Here is a 16,307-nt window from a genome sequence, read left to right as displayed (position 1 = left end):
CTTTAAGGAATTTTCATTTTTATAAGAGGGATTTTGTTGCCATAACTGTTCATTGTTACAGTGCCAACCCTAGGTAAATTACACCTGTTCAAAAAGCAAGGAGGTAGAAGGGATTCCAGATGAGACCCTGATCAAATTCTGGTTAAATGGGACTCAACCGGTCTCTACTAGCACTTAAAACATTCTTAAGTAAATGATTGGTGAAGAATATGTAGCCAGATCACTCATGGTGTTAGCAAATGTTGCAGTGGTATCCACTTTTGGTTTAGTACCTTTTCACTTTGGGGGGGATTAGAATAAGAACTTTGAAGTAGACCATGACTCCCTACTCTACCTTAACTGTTTTTAGCTTGAGGGGCTTAAATTGAGGCAATATTTTCCTAGTGGTACTGAACTATCCCTATGAGCTTGCACCAGTTCACTCACTGTGTGTGAAGGTGCCTCAGCAATGTACGTATGAAGAGGATGAAATGGAGGATTTTATTAGTTTTATTTGATAGCATTTTCTTAAAGAGGGGCAACCAGGTAGTACAGTGGATTGGGTTTGAAATCAGGAAGACTTTATCTTCCTTATTCTTCTGAGTTCAAATCCTACCTCAGACACTTAATAGCTGTGCAGCCCTGGGCAAGTCATCTATAAAATAGGGATAATAGTAACACCTACTTCATATTCTTAAAATGATTCTGCTTTATGAGAAGAAATAGGCTCAGTCGATAGCACTGTGAGGAAAAACCAGTAACCGTAACTTATTTTCCTCCCCCCAATAGGGCCCTCAGTAAATAAAGCTAAGAGTCACGCTGCTCAAGAACGAAACAGAGGCACTGAACGAGAACGGCTCCTTAACTTCTAGTCCACTGGGCTGCTGAGAGGTTATTCAGATGGTGTGGAACAGTCACGGTGTTTTGGGAACTGTGGCACAGGCATGACTAGTTTCCATACTGGACATCATTGAACACCACCACTGTTTAATAGCAACAGCTTCAGATGTAGTTTTTAAACTCAGGAATGCTAAACCTGGATTTGTAAAGCAGCATCATGAAGTCTGAATGCATCAGTAGATCATTGAAACATTCTGGAGAAGCTAGAAGAAAGATCTTACTTCTTTGCAAGCCAAAAGTGATGGCCAGTACTGGTGAGTATGAGAAAATAGACTGCTCACTGCCACTTTTTAAAAACAAAAAACAAATCAATGCAATTTTTTTCTCTCTCCACTTTTAGGGGAAAAGCCATTCATACAGGTTCTGTACCATATTTTAGTAACTTTTCAGAATATTGTGTGTGTACATTTTGTAGTTCAAAGAGCTTTATTAATTCAATAAATTAACTTTGTACAATTTTTGTAAAAACTAGCAAATGACTTCAAAAAGTTGTAGGCTTCATTAGAGCTTGGTCTCCAAAAACCTGTTTGAAAAAAGCAACATGTTCATCACAGTGTTCTCCTGCAAAGGAAAGAAAATAAAGACTGTTAGGTCACCACTTAGAGATTTCACAGATCAAAAATGGGTGGGGAAAATGAGACTGGAATGAACACCTGCAGTTGTTACATATGTAGGAGGAGTTTTAACTTATTTTAATAAAAGACTATGTTTCTTAGGCTTTGAGCTTCCTTTTCTCTAATGTGTTTATGTAATTTCATAACTACTTAATATGAAAACCTATCAGTAGAGAGAGACTGATAAGTAGATCACTCTTCTTTACTAATTGGAGTGGAAAGGAAAGGTGCAAGACTAGCCTGTTCACTGAAAATACAACACACTCTTGCTTTCACACTTTCTGCCTTGACTTGCAAGTAACAGTAGAGCCTTTGACTAGTTTATCCATCTTAGAGAAAAGTTAAGGCCTGATCAGCTGATTTTTAAAGGTTAAAGCTTTCAGGATTGGATAAGAGGACTTTGTACCACTGAGCCTGGAACTAAAGGAAACAGGCTCCTGTCTGAATGATCAATCAGAACTAAGGAAAGAAACCACCCTACAATCCGCTCTACATGAATTTCTTTATATCCAGTTGCTTCACCATAACTGACATTGCTGGTAGAGATACTAATTTCAGTCTACCCCAATTCCTTGGGCCCATTAAAAAAAAACCCATTATTTAAGCCCCCTTTAAAGTGGGTTCTCTAAGTTCCTACATTAGATTTTTGTTTTTTTTAAAGCCCTCACCTTCCATCTTAGAATCAATACTATTAATTGGTTCCAATGGAGAAGAGCAGTAAGGGCCAGGCAATGGGGGTTAAGGACTTGTCCAGGGTCACACAGCTAGGAAGTATCTGAAGCCAAATTTGAACCCAGAACCTTCTAAGTTAATTTGTTAGATGGAGAATGTTATCTCTTAAGAGAATAGAACTAAAACATGGCTATTAATTCATTTTCCAAGAAAGCTTGTATATGTAGGGTTTGTCAAACAGCTATTTAAAAACAATCACCACCATCTAGAGTTACCAAGGCATATACTCCACCAACTGTTTTCTGTTGTTCTTTATTACTCTCACCTGGTGTGAAATTTGGGCTCCCTCGTAAACGCTGATTTCGTTGTTCAAAAAAGCGGAATATGGTATAGAAAAGCATATTATCTTCAGTTTGTTTTGCAGCATCTAGAAACTTTCGAGCAGAGATGTTGTCATGTCCCCCAATACCTCGGATAAACCTTAGGGCAGCTAACACCTGGTGCTTAGAAAGAAGAACTTCTACTATTTCATCGTTGGCCGTGGAAAGCCTCTGAAAAGAGAGAAGAGGCTGTCGATACAAGCAAATCTTACTCCTAGCCAGCATTTCCAACAGCACCAACTATTACCCTTACCTTCAGCATGTCCAGAGACAACTGATGAGCAGGGGGGTAAATGCTTTCTAAGGACAACAGCAGACAGGCCTAGAAGAAAGTTTTTCAGATGCTCTCCAGTATTAAAGATGAACATAGATGTGACACTTGAACATAACAGTGAATGATAAAGTCACTGGGTTATGCAACACCTACCAGAGGCTTTGAGTCACTGAGGACATGGTACTGCAGGAACTGATGGAGTGTGTAAAAGAGGTTGTGCTGAACCAGTGTCTTGATGACCAGTTCATGTAGGTAATGCTGGGGGAGAGAAGGAGGACAGTGTCACCCAGGAGGCTCCCCTCAAGCAGGGCAGTGACTACAAGGAAGCCGAATGTATCTTGGGATCCCTGCCTCCCACCAGGGGAGAAGGCCCCGTTCTTTTTACAGAAGAGGTCTTGGCATTCTGGAACCAAATTTGATGCTCCTCAAACTCACCCAGAAGGAAGAACTGAATATAAAAAGGCAGTCTTAATTTTTAAATATGACACTTCAAGCTAAAAAAGCCTGTTTTAAAATTTTGACCATCAACATTTCTTTTAAAATACCTGAACAGGGATCTGAAACTGGTTAAGAGAACGAATATATTCCATTAGGACTGCTATTACAAACTTATGAGGCATCTCCTATAAAGAAAACAAAAAATTACTAGAGTTGAATTTCATGTCAAAAGAACTAAGAGAGAGCTAGCAATCGATATACAGTTTTGGATTAAAATGAAAAGAGGACATGACAGTATGATCTTGTTCACTGGACCCCATCAATTCCCATCTGGCTTTGCTCTCCAGGGTTATGGATCATGACCCTTTGCTCCTTTCCTCTCCTCCCAAAAGTGTGACTGATCACGCAGGCCACCATTCTGTCTGGGGATTACTTTCTGGGTTCTGCTACATGATCTTCCCCAATATCCTCCTATGATTAATGAAGGTATTGCAAAGATTAGATTATACTACCAAATTAACCTGCTCCTCAATTCTTTTATTTCTGGGAATACTATTTCCTGAGCAGAAGCTAAATAAATGCAGATTTGGTTTACCTTCTTTTCTGTGAAGACTGAGAGAACATGGGTGTACATATCAGACTGATCAATAACGGCTTGGGACCGAACAGGCCTTTTTAGGGGTGGATTACTACGGCTCTGCCCCGTTTCCACTACCTGAAGTAAAAGGAAAGGAACAGTTTATGACCCATCCACTAATTCAAAGCAAGGGAGTCTATCCATCATAAGCTCAAGATACAAACGTGTGAGAACATGCTGGAGTGTGCGTGACTGGGCAGCCTGTGGATGACAGCCAGCGGGATCTGCCCACCTGGGTTCTGGTGCTCCTTCCATGCAATACTGCCTGGCTGAGCTTCCCAACCGCACCTCCTCATGAGTGGGCTGAACTAGATGGCCCTCTGATCCCGGAGCACTGACTGACCTGGGGCCTGGCAAAGGTTTTAGAAAGGATCCCCAGCTGCATCTCCTGAAATGGAGCTTCAGGCCCAAAGTCTGGCTAAGATGTCCTACTCTCAGGAAGATCACAGCCTAGTAGAGGACAACCCTAACAATACGACAGGGAACATGGGCGGTACCAGGGGAGTGGGAGCATGGAAAGCTCTGTGGGGGGATGACAATAGGCTTAGCTGCAACCCAGGAGGGTAAGATGGGAGGTTGGGAAGGGAGGCCCCCGAGCACCAGGCACGTCTCTTATCTTATACATGAGCAGCAAGGCCCACAAGACAGCTGGTCTCAACACCAGGCAGAATGGACTTCCAGGCTGACGTGCTGACCACCATTCTGGACAAGTTACTTTGACCCCTCATTACTCCGGCAACTTGAAAGCAGAGAAGGTGCCAACCTCCACTGGGAGAGGGGCCTCCAGGGCCCGAGAGCACTCCGCACCAATACAATGACACCTCCCATCCCCATTCCCTATGGAGGCCATGAGGAACCGATGGAGTCCTTTGAGCATAAGACTGCCCAGAAGGACACAGGAAGAGAGGATTTGGTGGGAGTGGGAAGCCCTGCTTCAGGAGGCCACTGCAATAGTCAGGTGAGAGGGAACAGGAACAGAAGTTGGAGGAATCCTTGTGAGAGGCTGCAAGCCTGCAAAGATGGAGGCCGATACTCATGTGCGGGTACGAGGTCTCACTGGTAACCACCCGCCAGTATAAACTGTTTTTCCCCACCTGGAAAGTGTACTTGCCCAGTGGCCACATCTATAAAAACCCTAAGATTTCACTGCGGGCTCCCTGGCAAGGTGGCCAATGCCAGTGTGGAGCATCCAAGAGGCTGCTGTCACCATGTCCTTAACAGTGTCTGTCTCTCCTGATCCTTGGCTGGGCAGCACCTCAGTGTAGTTCCAGAAGTCGGAATAGATTACATAGCACCCACCAGCTCCCCCCAGAGCACCCCTTCAGAGATCGGCTCCCCCCTCAGTGAGGCTTCACTGTCTTTTCTAAGTAGGCTATTCCTATGACCGGCGCTCTGATCTGGCCCTTTCATGGTACATGGAATAAAAAATCAGTAGTGCATTATTCACAATTATGGTTAGCATTAGGATTAATAGTAGTAGTGATCATTTCTGATCAATTATCCCTGAACTCTCCTCTAAAGATGAACTCAGCCAGGCCCTTCAGGGGAGAGAGGAGAGAAGCCTGTGTCTACATGACAAACAGTAAAGACATCCTCCCCCGACCCCTTCTGATTCTTAGTACTCCTTTAAAAGCAGCTAAACACCTTTCCTTTCCTTTCCTATTCTCAACTGACTGGCAACCAGCATTTCAAGGGTCAAGAAACTGAAGTCCCATGGGAAATTACAATGCAGAATCAGATACAGCGAGGAGAATTAGTCCCCCTTTCTAGAAAGCCAGTGGCTCCGGCCTTGCACGTTCCTGAACTATGACCAAAACTGAGAAAGGGTGCATGTGAGAAATACTCCCATGATTCAAAGAAGGCTGGGAAACTTTCAGAGGGAAAGAATATAACCTACTGAGACATTATGTCATACGCAGGTGGTGGGTAACTCAAGCCACGTTGTATTAATTTCCTATAAATTCAGAATATTTGCCTTAAAATTACAAAAAATAAAATTGAAATATATGGAAAAGAGCATATAAATAGCAGCTACAATTTCTAAAAAAAGAAGGAACACCAGAACTTTGAGGAGCATCAAGCCTGGTATAAACAAAATATATAATATAAATGTGCTATTAAAGTTAACTCATCAGGACATTTATCTTAAATGAACAAATAAGTGGGAAGAGATAGCAACCCTATAGTTATTATTGATCATAGCAACATTAAACTCTATGATGAATCCTTTATTCTAATAATTATCAACTGAAAATAGGAGTGAGAAGAAAATGAGAGATTTTCTAATTTGTCAAATGTCCATTCATTTTGGCCTTGGAAAATAGAGGCATACCATTATAAAAGAATCAAAATCTCAGCTTTATATTCTGTAAAATGAAAATACTATATAACTATAAAAAAAATCTAGAGGTGGGGAGGTTTCTAGATGAAATTAGAGTCACTTCAATACTTCACGGATCTATGATGTTACCAGGCTTGTAACTCTTCAGTCTGCTGGACAAGAATAATAGTTGAGTTTGTTACAACTTTGATTTGGAGGAAGATAGTAGGCATAAAATTATGAATATACTTGAAACAAAAAAAAAACTGAACTGAAATACTTGGTTATTTCAGCCTGGACTTCCTCTTTTATTATTATTTTTTTATTTTTTATTATTACATACAGGAATGACTTTAGAGAATCATATTTTTTATATAAGATGGCATGTAGTCCAACCCTCTAACTGTAGGTTTTAAATCAGAAGTCAGTACCATTGTAAGCATCTTATTAAATTAAATCTGATTAAATATTCTATTCCTAAAGTGTTAACTCATGTGAGTTTTTACTTAAATTAGACAGGGTCATATTTAATCGGGGAAATCCCTTCACCAGGGAATAAATACCTTACCATTGTGTAACTCTGCTCGGCTTCCAAGTACTTCTTATACTCATGATTGAGTTTATCAAAAACAGTGGCAATCACAGGCAATGTTCCTCTGTCTGATTCACTTAACACTAGAAGAAATGCAATATTCACATACAGATAAAAATATTCTTTAGAATATAAACTCTATACACAAATAAAAATCAGTCTTTATAGGTTAGTCACACTCATGTCATATCTTAAAATTCTCTAATTCCTGCCTGGCAAATGGAGGGGATAGCTGAAATGTAACACAAGGAGATTCCTAAATAACATCAATTCAATCACATGCAAAGGTTGGCTTCATTGTAGATACTTGTTTTCCACCCAGAAGGTCTTAAAAATAGTCTTATTGCTGTCGAGCTGAGTAATGGACAAGCACTCACCATAGTCAAGACATGCTCAAATTTGGTTTTCCTTCCTCTCTGATTTTGGAACCATCCTGATTGGTCCCTCCTTACTACTCTAAAACTGAACAATTCTTTGGAGTCTCTTCTGTACCTACATCCCAAGACATGGCAAGTTACAAAAATATGGCCCAGCACCCAAATACAGATGGTAGGTAGCAAAAACTTCGATCCTGGTATGATTAAAAAAAAAAAAAGATGCTAATGGATGTCTTGCCAACATCTCATGCATACCATATCTGAATCTGAATTTTTATTTTATTTTTTTAAATATTTTCCCATGCTTACATGACTCATTTTCTTTCCCTTTCCTCCCCCCTCTCAGAGCCAGCAAGCAATTCCACTGGGTTGTACAAATGTCACTTGATGCCTATTTCCCATATTCATTTTTGCTATAAAGCGAATTTTTTAAAGGCCTAACCCCCAAATCACATGTGATAAGTGATGTCAAATGTTTTGTGTTTGCATTTCTACTCCCATAATTGTTTCTCTCAATGAGGAGAGCATTCTTTTACATAAGTCCTTCAGGAGTGTCCTGGCTTGTTGCATTGCTACTAGTAGCAAAATCCATTACACTGGATTGTTCCACAATGTTTTACTCTCTGTGTACAGTGTTCTGGTTCTGCTCATTTCACTCTGCATCAGTTCACTGGAGGAAAGCCTCCAGATCATCATCCTTACAGAACAATAGTCCAAATCTAAATCTGTCATCTTTACCAAGTTCTCCACTCCCTGATAAGGATTTCCTATTGCCTGTAGATCCCTCCACATTCTGGCTCTAATTTTTCTTGAAAGCCTTTTTGTGATAAGATTCCCCTTTAATACTCTATCCAAATTGAACTATATGCTATTCCCCAATCTCCTTCTGGCCTCCACTCCCTGGCACTTATTTATGCTATTCTCCATGCATGGAAGAGGCTACCTCCACATCCCTGGCATCTGAAGCTCTTCTTTCTATTCAAGGCTCAACTCAGGTGGGCCTTCCCTGATCTCTCAGGGCAGAAATGATTCTCTATCCTCAAATATCATATCCCAATCTATTTGACTCTCCATTGTACTTAGCAATATTCATTTCTATTATAATTAATGGAATTATAATAATGGATGTCATAAGCACACAATTAAAAATTCCTGAGGAAAACAACTATGTCATTTAACACAATGCCTTGCACACAGAAGGCAGTAGTACTATGCTTGAATTTAAAGAAATTAGTAAACACAAACTTACTCTGTGAGCAGACAGACAAAATGACCATCTTGCAGTCCTTTCTCTGGAGAAGAAAGTCCATCAATCTTCCTTTATCTAGCAAGAGATTTACTACGGGCTGAAGTTTTACCTGAAGAGTCCAGAGATAACCTAGATTTAAGAAGCAGTAGGTTTAATAATCTGATTCAAGCCAGAACTAAATCAACAAACACAAAACCAGATCTCACTGAATTTCTGTTGCAAACCCTCACAAGTACAATGGTAACCACGAAAGGGCAATCCCAGTTAGCATAGCAAACATGACCTACTTACTTCTGAATGTTGTGACAACTCCTAAAACTAGGTCAACCAAAATCCAACCTCAGTGATGGAAGGAAGGGTATTCAGAACTGAATATTTCTATACTGTACCCATCAGTGGTGTTTTTTTCTCCAACCTGGGGCTGGGCAGCACTATCAGAGGCACAATTTCCTATCACATATTGAACACAGGGGGGCCTGAAGAGCTGAAAGCGTCCTTATTATTAATCCCAGAGAATATGTTTTGGTATCTCTTCTACTATTTTCTAACAAGGAAGCTCTGTAAAAACATCACTGAGATTTCACAATGAAGTAAACAAATTGATCTAGATATTTCTGAAAACATAATGCATCAGACATTATCTTCTGACATATGCCTTCTGAAATCCACACACTTTATAGAGGATAACTGTGCCTTCTGACTTACCCTGACTTGCACTGATGATGATGTCTGGCTGAAAGACAATCCAAGATGATGAATCTGAATGTTAAGGGAAGTTCCAAAAAAAATGAAGGAATACACACTACTTTTTAACTCCCCTCTCCAGTGGTGGTGGGCTGGACCCCAATGGAACTACCCCTACCACATGGAGGCCCACAGTATTTAGATGAGGAGGAAATTAATCACCAGAACCCTTGAATAAGAGGGAAGATCACCAGGCCTTATTATCTGCCTGCATCCTAAGATCTTCTGGGCTACCTTATTATCTATTCTTGCCACTACACATACTCCAGTGTCCCCCCCACGCCCCCTCCCCCATCCATGCCACTATCTGATCTACTAATATACTTAAGAAGGCCCAGGCTTTTCTACCACCTTCCTCTGGTCATGGCCAGCAGCAGAATCCTCTTAGATGTGTTGTCTCTTCCATTTAGAATAGAAGCTCCTTGGGGCAAAGGCTGTTCTGATATTCTGTCTATGTATGTTGCTTGGTACATGACAAACACTTAGGTAAATGCTTTTTATTCATTTAACAACTATCACACATATACCCCTTGTGTATATTTGAAAATGGGACCCCACCAAAATGCTGAAGAGAGCTAAGAGGATTCCTTACCTTGTGATGACAGCTTTTTAGAAAATGGCAGTTTTACAAAGATTCATATAATTTTGGAAGGTTACATGTTGCTAATAATCCAGGAGATAAAGCAGAGAGATAAAAAGAGATATAAATATACACTTCACTTCCATGGTCACTTGTCAACCATTCTTTTCAAAGGATACAAAGTTTACAAGGAACAGGAGACTGGCTGGTCACAGAAGCAGGACCTGTATTTTTGAAATAAAAAATATAGAAAGGCTGAAAACATGGTTCCTAACTACACAATTCTATTTACCTAAGATTAAAGACATATAAACAGAACAGAGCAGACTAGGGATGGATAATGCCTATCCATCCCTACCATTACAGAATCAACTCAAACCCACTATGGTATTTACTGTATATGAAGACTAATGCATTTCTATGTCCTACAATACCTGTAGAAGGGTTAAGAAAGAGGAATGAATACACTGCGAAAAGAGAGAAGAGGAGAAAATTAGGGGTAAATTATCTCACATGAGGAGGCACTTAAGAATTGATACAGTGGAGAGGAAGATGGGGATGACATGAGCAATGCTTGAATATTATTCAGAATTGATGCAAAGCAGGAATAATGCCCACACACAGTTAGCTTTAGAAACCCATCTGACCCTATAGGAAAGCAAGAAGATGAGAGAATAAGAAAAAGTAGGAGTTGGGGTAGGGGAGTGAACTCAGGGAGGCAGTAATCAGAAACAAAACTATTTGTGAATGTGGAAAAGAGAGGTAGAGAAGGCTTAACAGGAGAAAAATAAAATGCAGAGAAACATAATTAGTAATCATAACAATATAAATGGGATAAAACATTTGTAGAAGTGTGAGGAAAGGAACTGGATAAACCAAGTTTCCTTATCTAAATTATTTGGACATCAAAAGTGAGAGTTCTGTGGACTTAATTATCTAAATAATTATTCTTGTCTTTAGCAAGCTGTCTTTCTGGCTATCATTCAAAAGACCTAAACCAAAAAGCTAGATTGGCATCATTCATTATGCCCTTTTTTCCCTACAGCTGAGTCAAAAGCCAAAGAACCCAATGCACCAGTTTTACTGCTCATAAGACATTAACATAAATTTCTGTGAACTAGAAAAACTAATTCCTCAAAGTATAATTTTTTTTTAATTTTGGGTCCAATTGTACAATCAAACAATCCAAATTTATCAATTTACGCAAAGATGTCATTAATTAGCTAGGATAAATGATGTTCTAGAAAACCAAGAAGCTAGGTAGGGGCAGTCAAAAGTCAGTTACATTGAAGAATGCAGACAGCTTGGCCCTATGAAGATCTGACCCTAAGATCTGAGAGCTAGTAAAAGAAACCTTTAAGATCTACCAAGTTTCATTCCTTCCCTGATGCAGGGATCCCCTCTATGATATCTTTGAAAACAGACTCAGTGTGGGTACTCCCGTGATGAGGACTCTGTTCAATTGGTGGATAGCTCAAATTATCAGAAAGTTATTTCTTATGCTGAGATGAAATCTGTTTGCAAAAGGGAGAAATACAATCCCAAAGGGTAGTATTTACAGAAAGAGTAATAAGCAGAATCCTTCCACAAGTCAGATCTTTGAATATTTGAAGAAAGTTGCCCTGCTTCTAATTCCAAAGGACTCATGATAGAAAATACTACCCATCTCCAGAGAAAGAGAAATGATAAACTCTGACTACACATTAAAGCATTTTTTTTTACTTTTTAAAATTTTCTTTGGATTCTGTGTGTTTTCTTTTACAATATGGCTAATATGGAATATTATATTAAATAATTGATATATTGCTTGCTTTCTCAATGGATGGGGTAGGGAGAGAATTTGGAACTCAAAATTAAAAAAAAAACAATGTTAAAAAGATGTTCAATGTAATTGAGAAATATTTTTTTTAATTATTAAAAAAAGAAAAGAAACAAAGTGACTCCAGTTCCCTCTTCTTCAAATAAAAAATCCAATTTTCCCTCCAACAGTTCTTCATGTAAAATGGTTTCAGGTCCTCTCACTGTCCAGGCTTTGACAAAGTTTCTCTTACAAAATAGCACTAAAAAATGAACACAGTGTTTGAGATTGGGGATAAGTGACATAAGTACAATAGAACTGTCATCTGGTTCATTCTAGACACTCTCCTTTGGAAACCCAGAACTATTGCTTTTAAAGGATAAAAATAACCTCTCATACAAATCCTATAAGAAGCTGACAATGTACATATATCCGTCACGATTTTAACAGGTTCCACAAGGGGTCAAGGTAAACTTGTAACACCTGCTACCATACAACTATACACAAACTTTACTGAAATAGGAACTATTTCTCTATAGGATTTAAATGGTTCTACCTGCCATAGGAATCTGATAGGGCTGTATTGATCGAGCTGGAAGTACAGGATGATGGAGGGTAATTGTGCCATCAAATTCTCCTCGAAGCTTGATGTCAAATATTACAGATGTCTAAAATGGGAAGGGGAAAAAAAGAAGATTCTTCACACCAAAATAGATAATCACTGAAAACTGCCTGTATTACTCTACCACAGCTAGACACACTAGGACAAATATTATTATAATTAAGCTTATCAATAGATCATCAATATGAGTATAAGCATCCTACCCTCAAGTAAAGTAGGCTCTTTTTGATTTAAACATTAGCTACAATATCATGGGCCAGAAAATAGAGCTGTCTTTCTAGATTCCAAGGTCTTCATTTTAATTATTCAGTGTTCTCATTATTAATATATATCTTACATTTATACATGTCCTCCTCTGCAGTCCTCAAAGTATTTTATGTATATAATTCACAGCATGTTGGCAAAGATTACTTTAATATTACTGTCCACATTTTTAAAATGAGAAAACAGGTAAAAAAGGATAAGTGGCTTGCTTAAAGCGCCCCCATATTAGTCAATGACCAAAGAGAACTTAGTGCTCACAATTAATGTTTTTAAGTGCTTAATGCAGCTTCATAATTGTTATTACCTACAGATGTGTGTACTCAACCTGAAGAGGTATCTTCATAAGGAAATAGTTAATATTTCAGAAATATAGCACTCACATGAGATTATAATGGCCTTCATCATTTTAATAGTAGCTAGCATTTAACCTGGCTGGGCATGTTAAAGTTTGCAAAGCACTTTACATATATAATCTCATTTGATCCCTACAACCACCTTGGGAGATCAGTTATGTAAAATGGGGATTTTATAGATGAGGAAAATGACACAGATAGCAAGTAAGTGCTCTGCCCAGTGCCATATAACTAGAAAGTGAGGTGGAATCTGAATTCAGGTTTTCCTGTTTCCAAATCCAGTACTCTCTCCACTGTGCCACGTAGCCACTCACATGATGGCTAACCTATGGCATAGGTGCCAAAAAGGGCATATAGACCCCTCTCTGTGGGCACACCTGCAGTCGCCCTGTCAGAATTCCTTATTAGAAAGCCAGAGGTACTCAGGGTGGAGCTGATTCCCTTCCCCTTCTCCATGTGCCTGAGGTGATTCCTCACTTTCCCTGCCCCTCTGCTCAGCAGTCAATGGGAGTGGTGCTGGGCAGGGGAGGGGGGCTCACATGCCATATGAGGGGCCAGTGCAGATAGCAGCCAGTTGAGTCTGTGGTGAAGGCGATTCCTATGATGGGGTTGGAGAGCTAGGTTGGCAGGAAGCAAAGTTCATAGCATGGCACATAGCTGGAGGGGAGCAGAGCACTGGGGCCACTCCCTTCCCCCTCTCCACATGTACCTCTTATCACCTGCCTCTCTGCCCAGAAGGCCAATGGGAGCGCTTCCTCCCTCCCCTCTCTGGGGCAAGGGGAGGAGGGGGAGCAAGGTGGGAGGGCAGGCCTTGGCACTCTGTCCCTAAAAGGTTCACCATCACTGATGTAGTCTAACTAAACCAAACCAAATAGAAAGCTCTTAAATATCACTTCATGAAATAGTTACTATTTCCTTCTGCTCCACAGAAGGGGAAAACAAATCATACTCATCCTAAATTCATATCTGTAAGGTCAACATTTTTAAATAAAGATAATTTTTTTAAATAAAGATAATTTTAGAGCACTTAAGCAAAATAACTTTTTTTAAATGAAGACTATTTACCCACCACAAATGTTCAAATATATTTTTTTCAACCTTTTTTGCCTTAGAATCAATAATCTGTACTGCTTCCAATGGAGAAGAGCAGTAAGGGCCAGGTCAGAGTCACACAGCTAGAAAGCAGGTCAGAGTCACACAGCTAGAAAGTGTCTGAGGCCAGATCTGAACCCACAACTTCTCATCACCAAGGCTGGTTCTCTACTTACTGAGCCACCTAAGCTTCCCTCAATCTTTATCAAGTACAAATGATCCACCACAAGCTACTGGGAGTCTTCAAGGCATCTACATCATACCTCAGTATCCTGATGATGAACCACAACCAGGTTATCCACCACATTCAGTGCAAACTTTCCTGTCCTATTCAACTTCAATATGTGAGTCTTCTTACAGACACCTTCTCTATGGAACAACAGAAAGATGAAGAATTAGATCCAACAGACTCTTTTTTCCCCCAGAGTTTAAAAACAAAGTAGAGAGGAGGCCAGGAGGTGTGGGTCCCTCACCGTGGCAGGTGATACAGCACAACCTCTGCGCCAGTGCTATTTGAGGTCCGGGAATGATGCCTCAGGAAAAGCACATGGAGCTGCCCATAGCTGATCAGGAAGAAGGAAACAAATATCAGTCACATTTCACAGGCATTTCTTGAGATTACTGAGTTTCTGGTACAATAAGAACTTGAAGAAAAAAAAAACAGAAATCAACTAAGTGACAAATGGTTTTCCAAATATAAGTAGGGATGTTATACAAGAGAGAATAGTTCTCTTCTATGACAGATAAATGAATTTGGCTTATTTTCTGATTCATGAAAATTAAGCATGACATTTAGATTCAGAAGAACAGCAGATATTTTTATTTTTATGATAAAAAGAACAATTATCTCATCTCCTTAGAAATTTAAAAAACATTCCTAACATTAGTAAAAGGTTTTGAAGAGATAATTGCAGTTTCCATATTTCTAAAAAAACAAGTGGCATTTACAAGAGAATAAGGGAATCACAGGATGATTATTATTGCTAATCATCACAAAATGTCAAAGACCTGTGATTTCCTCAGTGTGGGTGCTTCTTTGCCCCTCTTCAACTCAAAAGATGATTTCCAAAAACTTCTGTGGCCAAAAATAGCTATCATCTTTTGGCTAACCTCAGGAGGACACTCTGCACTCAGAGATCAATCCTCAGACAAGAGACACAGAAATCTATCCCTGTTCAAGTTTAATAGAACCTGTCATGGCTTTCCAGAGCACAGGGTCACTTTCATGACACCATAAGACTTTTGTGGAGTTCACATCTTTAAGCTCTTTATTAAATCCAAGGCAGGTTCTCTAACACCCAAATCTTATTTATACTCTTTCTACTATGCCAGGGTGATACAACATAGGTTTCATCGTTCATTATACTCTGAAGTGTGAAAGGTACTTTACAGATATCTTTTCAACTGATCCTCACAACAACCCTGTGAGGTAGGTAGTGAAAGTATTATTATCCCCATTTTGGAGATGAAGAAACTGAGACTCAACGAGGTTCAGTAGCAGCCATGGCTGCACAGCTGGCAAATGTCTTCCTGAGCATGCTACCCTCAGAAACTAGTTATGGGGCAGGGCTGGAATCTGAAAATGACTTGAGTGCTCTGCACCCAGGGGATATTTCTTCCAAAATTTAAATCACCAGAAACAATTATAAAAAGGAATTCTCATCAGACAGACATACATTGTAGCCATTGCAATATCTCTTTCAGAAAGGCTGAGTTTAGTTGACTTAGGTGCTGCTGGCAATTCAATTTCAAACTTGGATAGCTTCGACATAGTTCCAGCCTATTTTAGAAAAACACAAATAATTTTTAGAAAAGTTTTTTTAAACCTCCTATATCTTAACACTCTTACTGTAAGATTTTCAAGGGCAGATAATTGATTGTGTCTTCCACTTACTTCCCTATGGTATCTGCTATAGTGCTGTGCTCACAGCAGAATGTAAATAACTGCATGAAAGCTTTCCTGGAAACCACAGCTGGACTTACGCCCCCTATAGGCACAAAGTCAGACTGCTGTCACACTAAAAACACCCTCGGAGGCAATGAGCTTCAGGATTATGGTGTAATGATTTGGGAATAGGAAGGAATCAGAACTTTTTTTTTCCAACTAAAACAATGTCATGCTTACTCGGAAATAAAACGGTTGGAGAACATTTCCAAGGACAGTGGTAGACAGCAAAATGACTGAACTCTCAGGACAATACATGTACCAATTTACATTGATATTCTGACTTTTCAGGAGTTTCAAGCTTCGTTTCTCTGGCAAGACCTGAAACAAAATTCAAGGATTAAAGTTTTCCTTAAAGAATGATCAAATATTAGAAGACTGATTTAATAGATTGGCAAAGAACAGGAAGTTAAATATACAAATTATAGAAGACTAATAATAAGAGTTTGTCTATAACACTGTATAATTATAAAGGGC

The 16,307-nt window shown here is 39.4% G+C and overlaps 2 protein-coding genes across 6 annotated transcripts in view; one reads left to right on the top strand and one right to left on the bottom strand.

Annotated features, from left to right (window-relative positions):
- The window catches only part of NPC1 (NPC intracellular cholesterol transporter 1), an 82,473-nt gene extending 80,876 nt beyond the window's left edge, over positions 1-1,597 (top strand). For both annotated transcript variants that reach the window (XM_007487614.3, XM_016431660.2), the window contains one exon: positions 769-1,597. In XM_007487614.3, coding sequence (XP_007487676.1) covers positions 769-851 — 83 coding nt within the window. In that variant the 3' untranslated portion in view covers positions 852-1,597. The remainder of the gene's footprint in view (positions 1-768) is intronic.
- The window catches only part of RMC1 (regulator of MON1-CCZ1), a 29,297-nt gene continuing 14,276 nt past the window's right edge, over positions 1,287-16,307 (bottom strand). For all 4 annotated transcript variants that reach the window (XM_056823799.1, XM_056823796.1, XM_056823797.1 and 1 more), the window contains 15 exons: positions 16,011-16,151; positions 15,562-15,665; positions 14,359-14,448; positions 14,149-14,254; positions 12,111-12,222; positions 9,936-9,980; positions 9,138-9,191; positions 8,433-8,561; positions 6,783-6,889; positions 3,853-3,972; positions 3,365-3,442; positions 2,973-3,077; positions 2,799-2,867; positions 2,491-2,716; positions 1,287-1,440 (listed from right to left, as the gene is read on the bottom strand). In XM_056823799.1, coding sequence (XP_056679777.1) covers positions 1,361-1,440; positions 2,491-2,716; positions 2,799-2,867; positions 2,973-3,077; positions 3,365-3,442; positions 3,853-3,972; positions 6,783-6,889; positions 8,433-8,561; positions 9,138-9,191; positions 9,936-9,980; positions 12,111-12,222; positions 14,149-14,254; positions 14,359-14,448; positions 15,562-15,665; positions 16,011-16,151 — 1,566 coding nt within the window. In that variant the 3' untranslated portion in view covers positions 1,287-1,360. The remainder of the gene's footprint in view (positions 1,441-2,490; positions 2,717-2,798; positions 2,868-2,972; positions 3,078-3,364; positions 3,443-3,852; positions 3,973-6,782; positions 6,890-8,432; positions 8,562-9,137; positions 9,192-9,935; positions 9,981-12,110; positions 12,223-14,148; positions 14,255-14,358; positions 14,449-15,561; positions 15,666-16,010; positions 16,152-16,307) is intronic.

Source organism: Monodelphis domestica, chromosome 3 (genome assembly GCF_027887165.1).
Source record: "Monodelphis domestica isolate mMonDom1 chromosome 3, mMonDom1.pri, whole genome shotgun sequence".
Taxonomy (NCBI): Eukaryota; Metazoa; Chordata; class Mammalia; order Didelphimorphia; family Didelphidae; genus Monodelphis; species Monodelphis domestica.
This window is presented reverse-complemented; position numbering and strand designations above follow the sequence as displayed.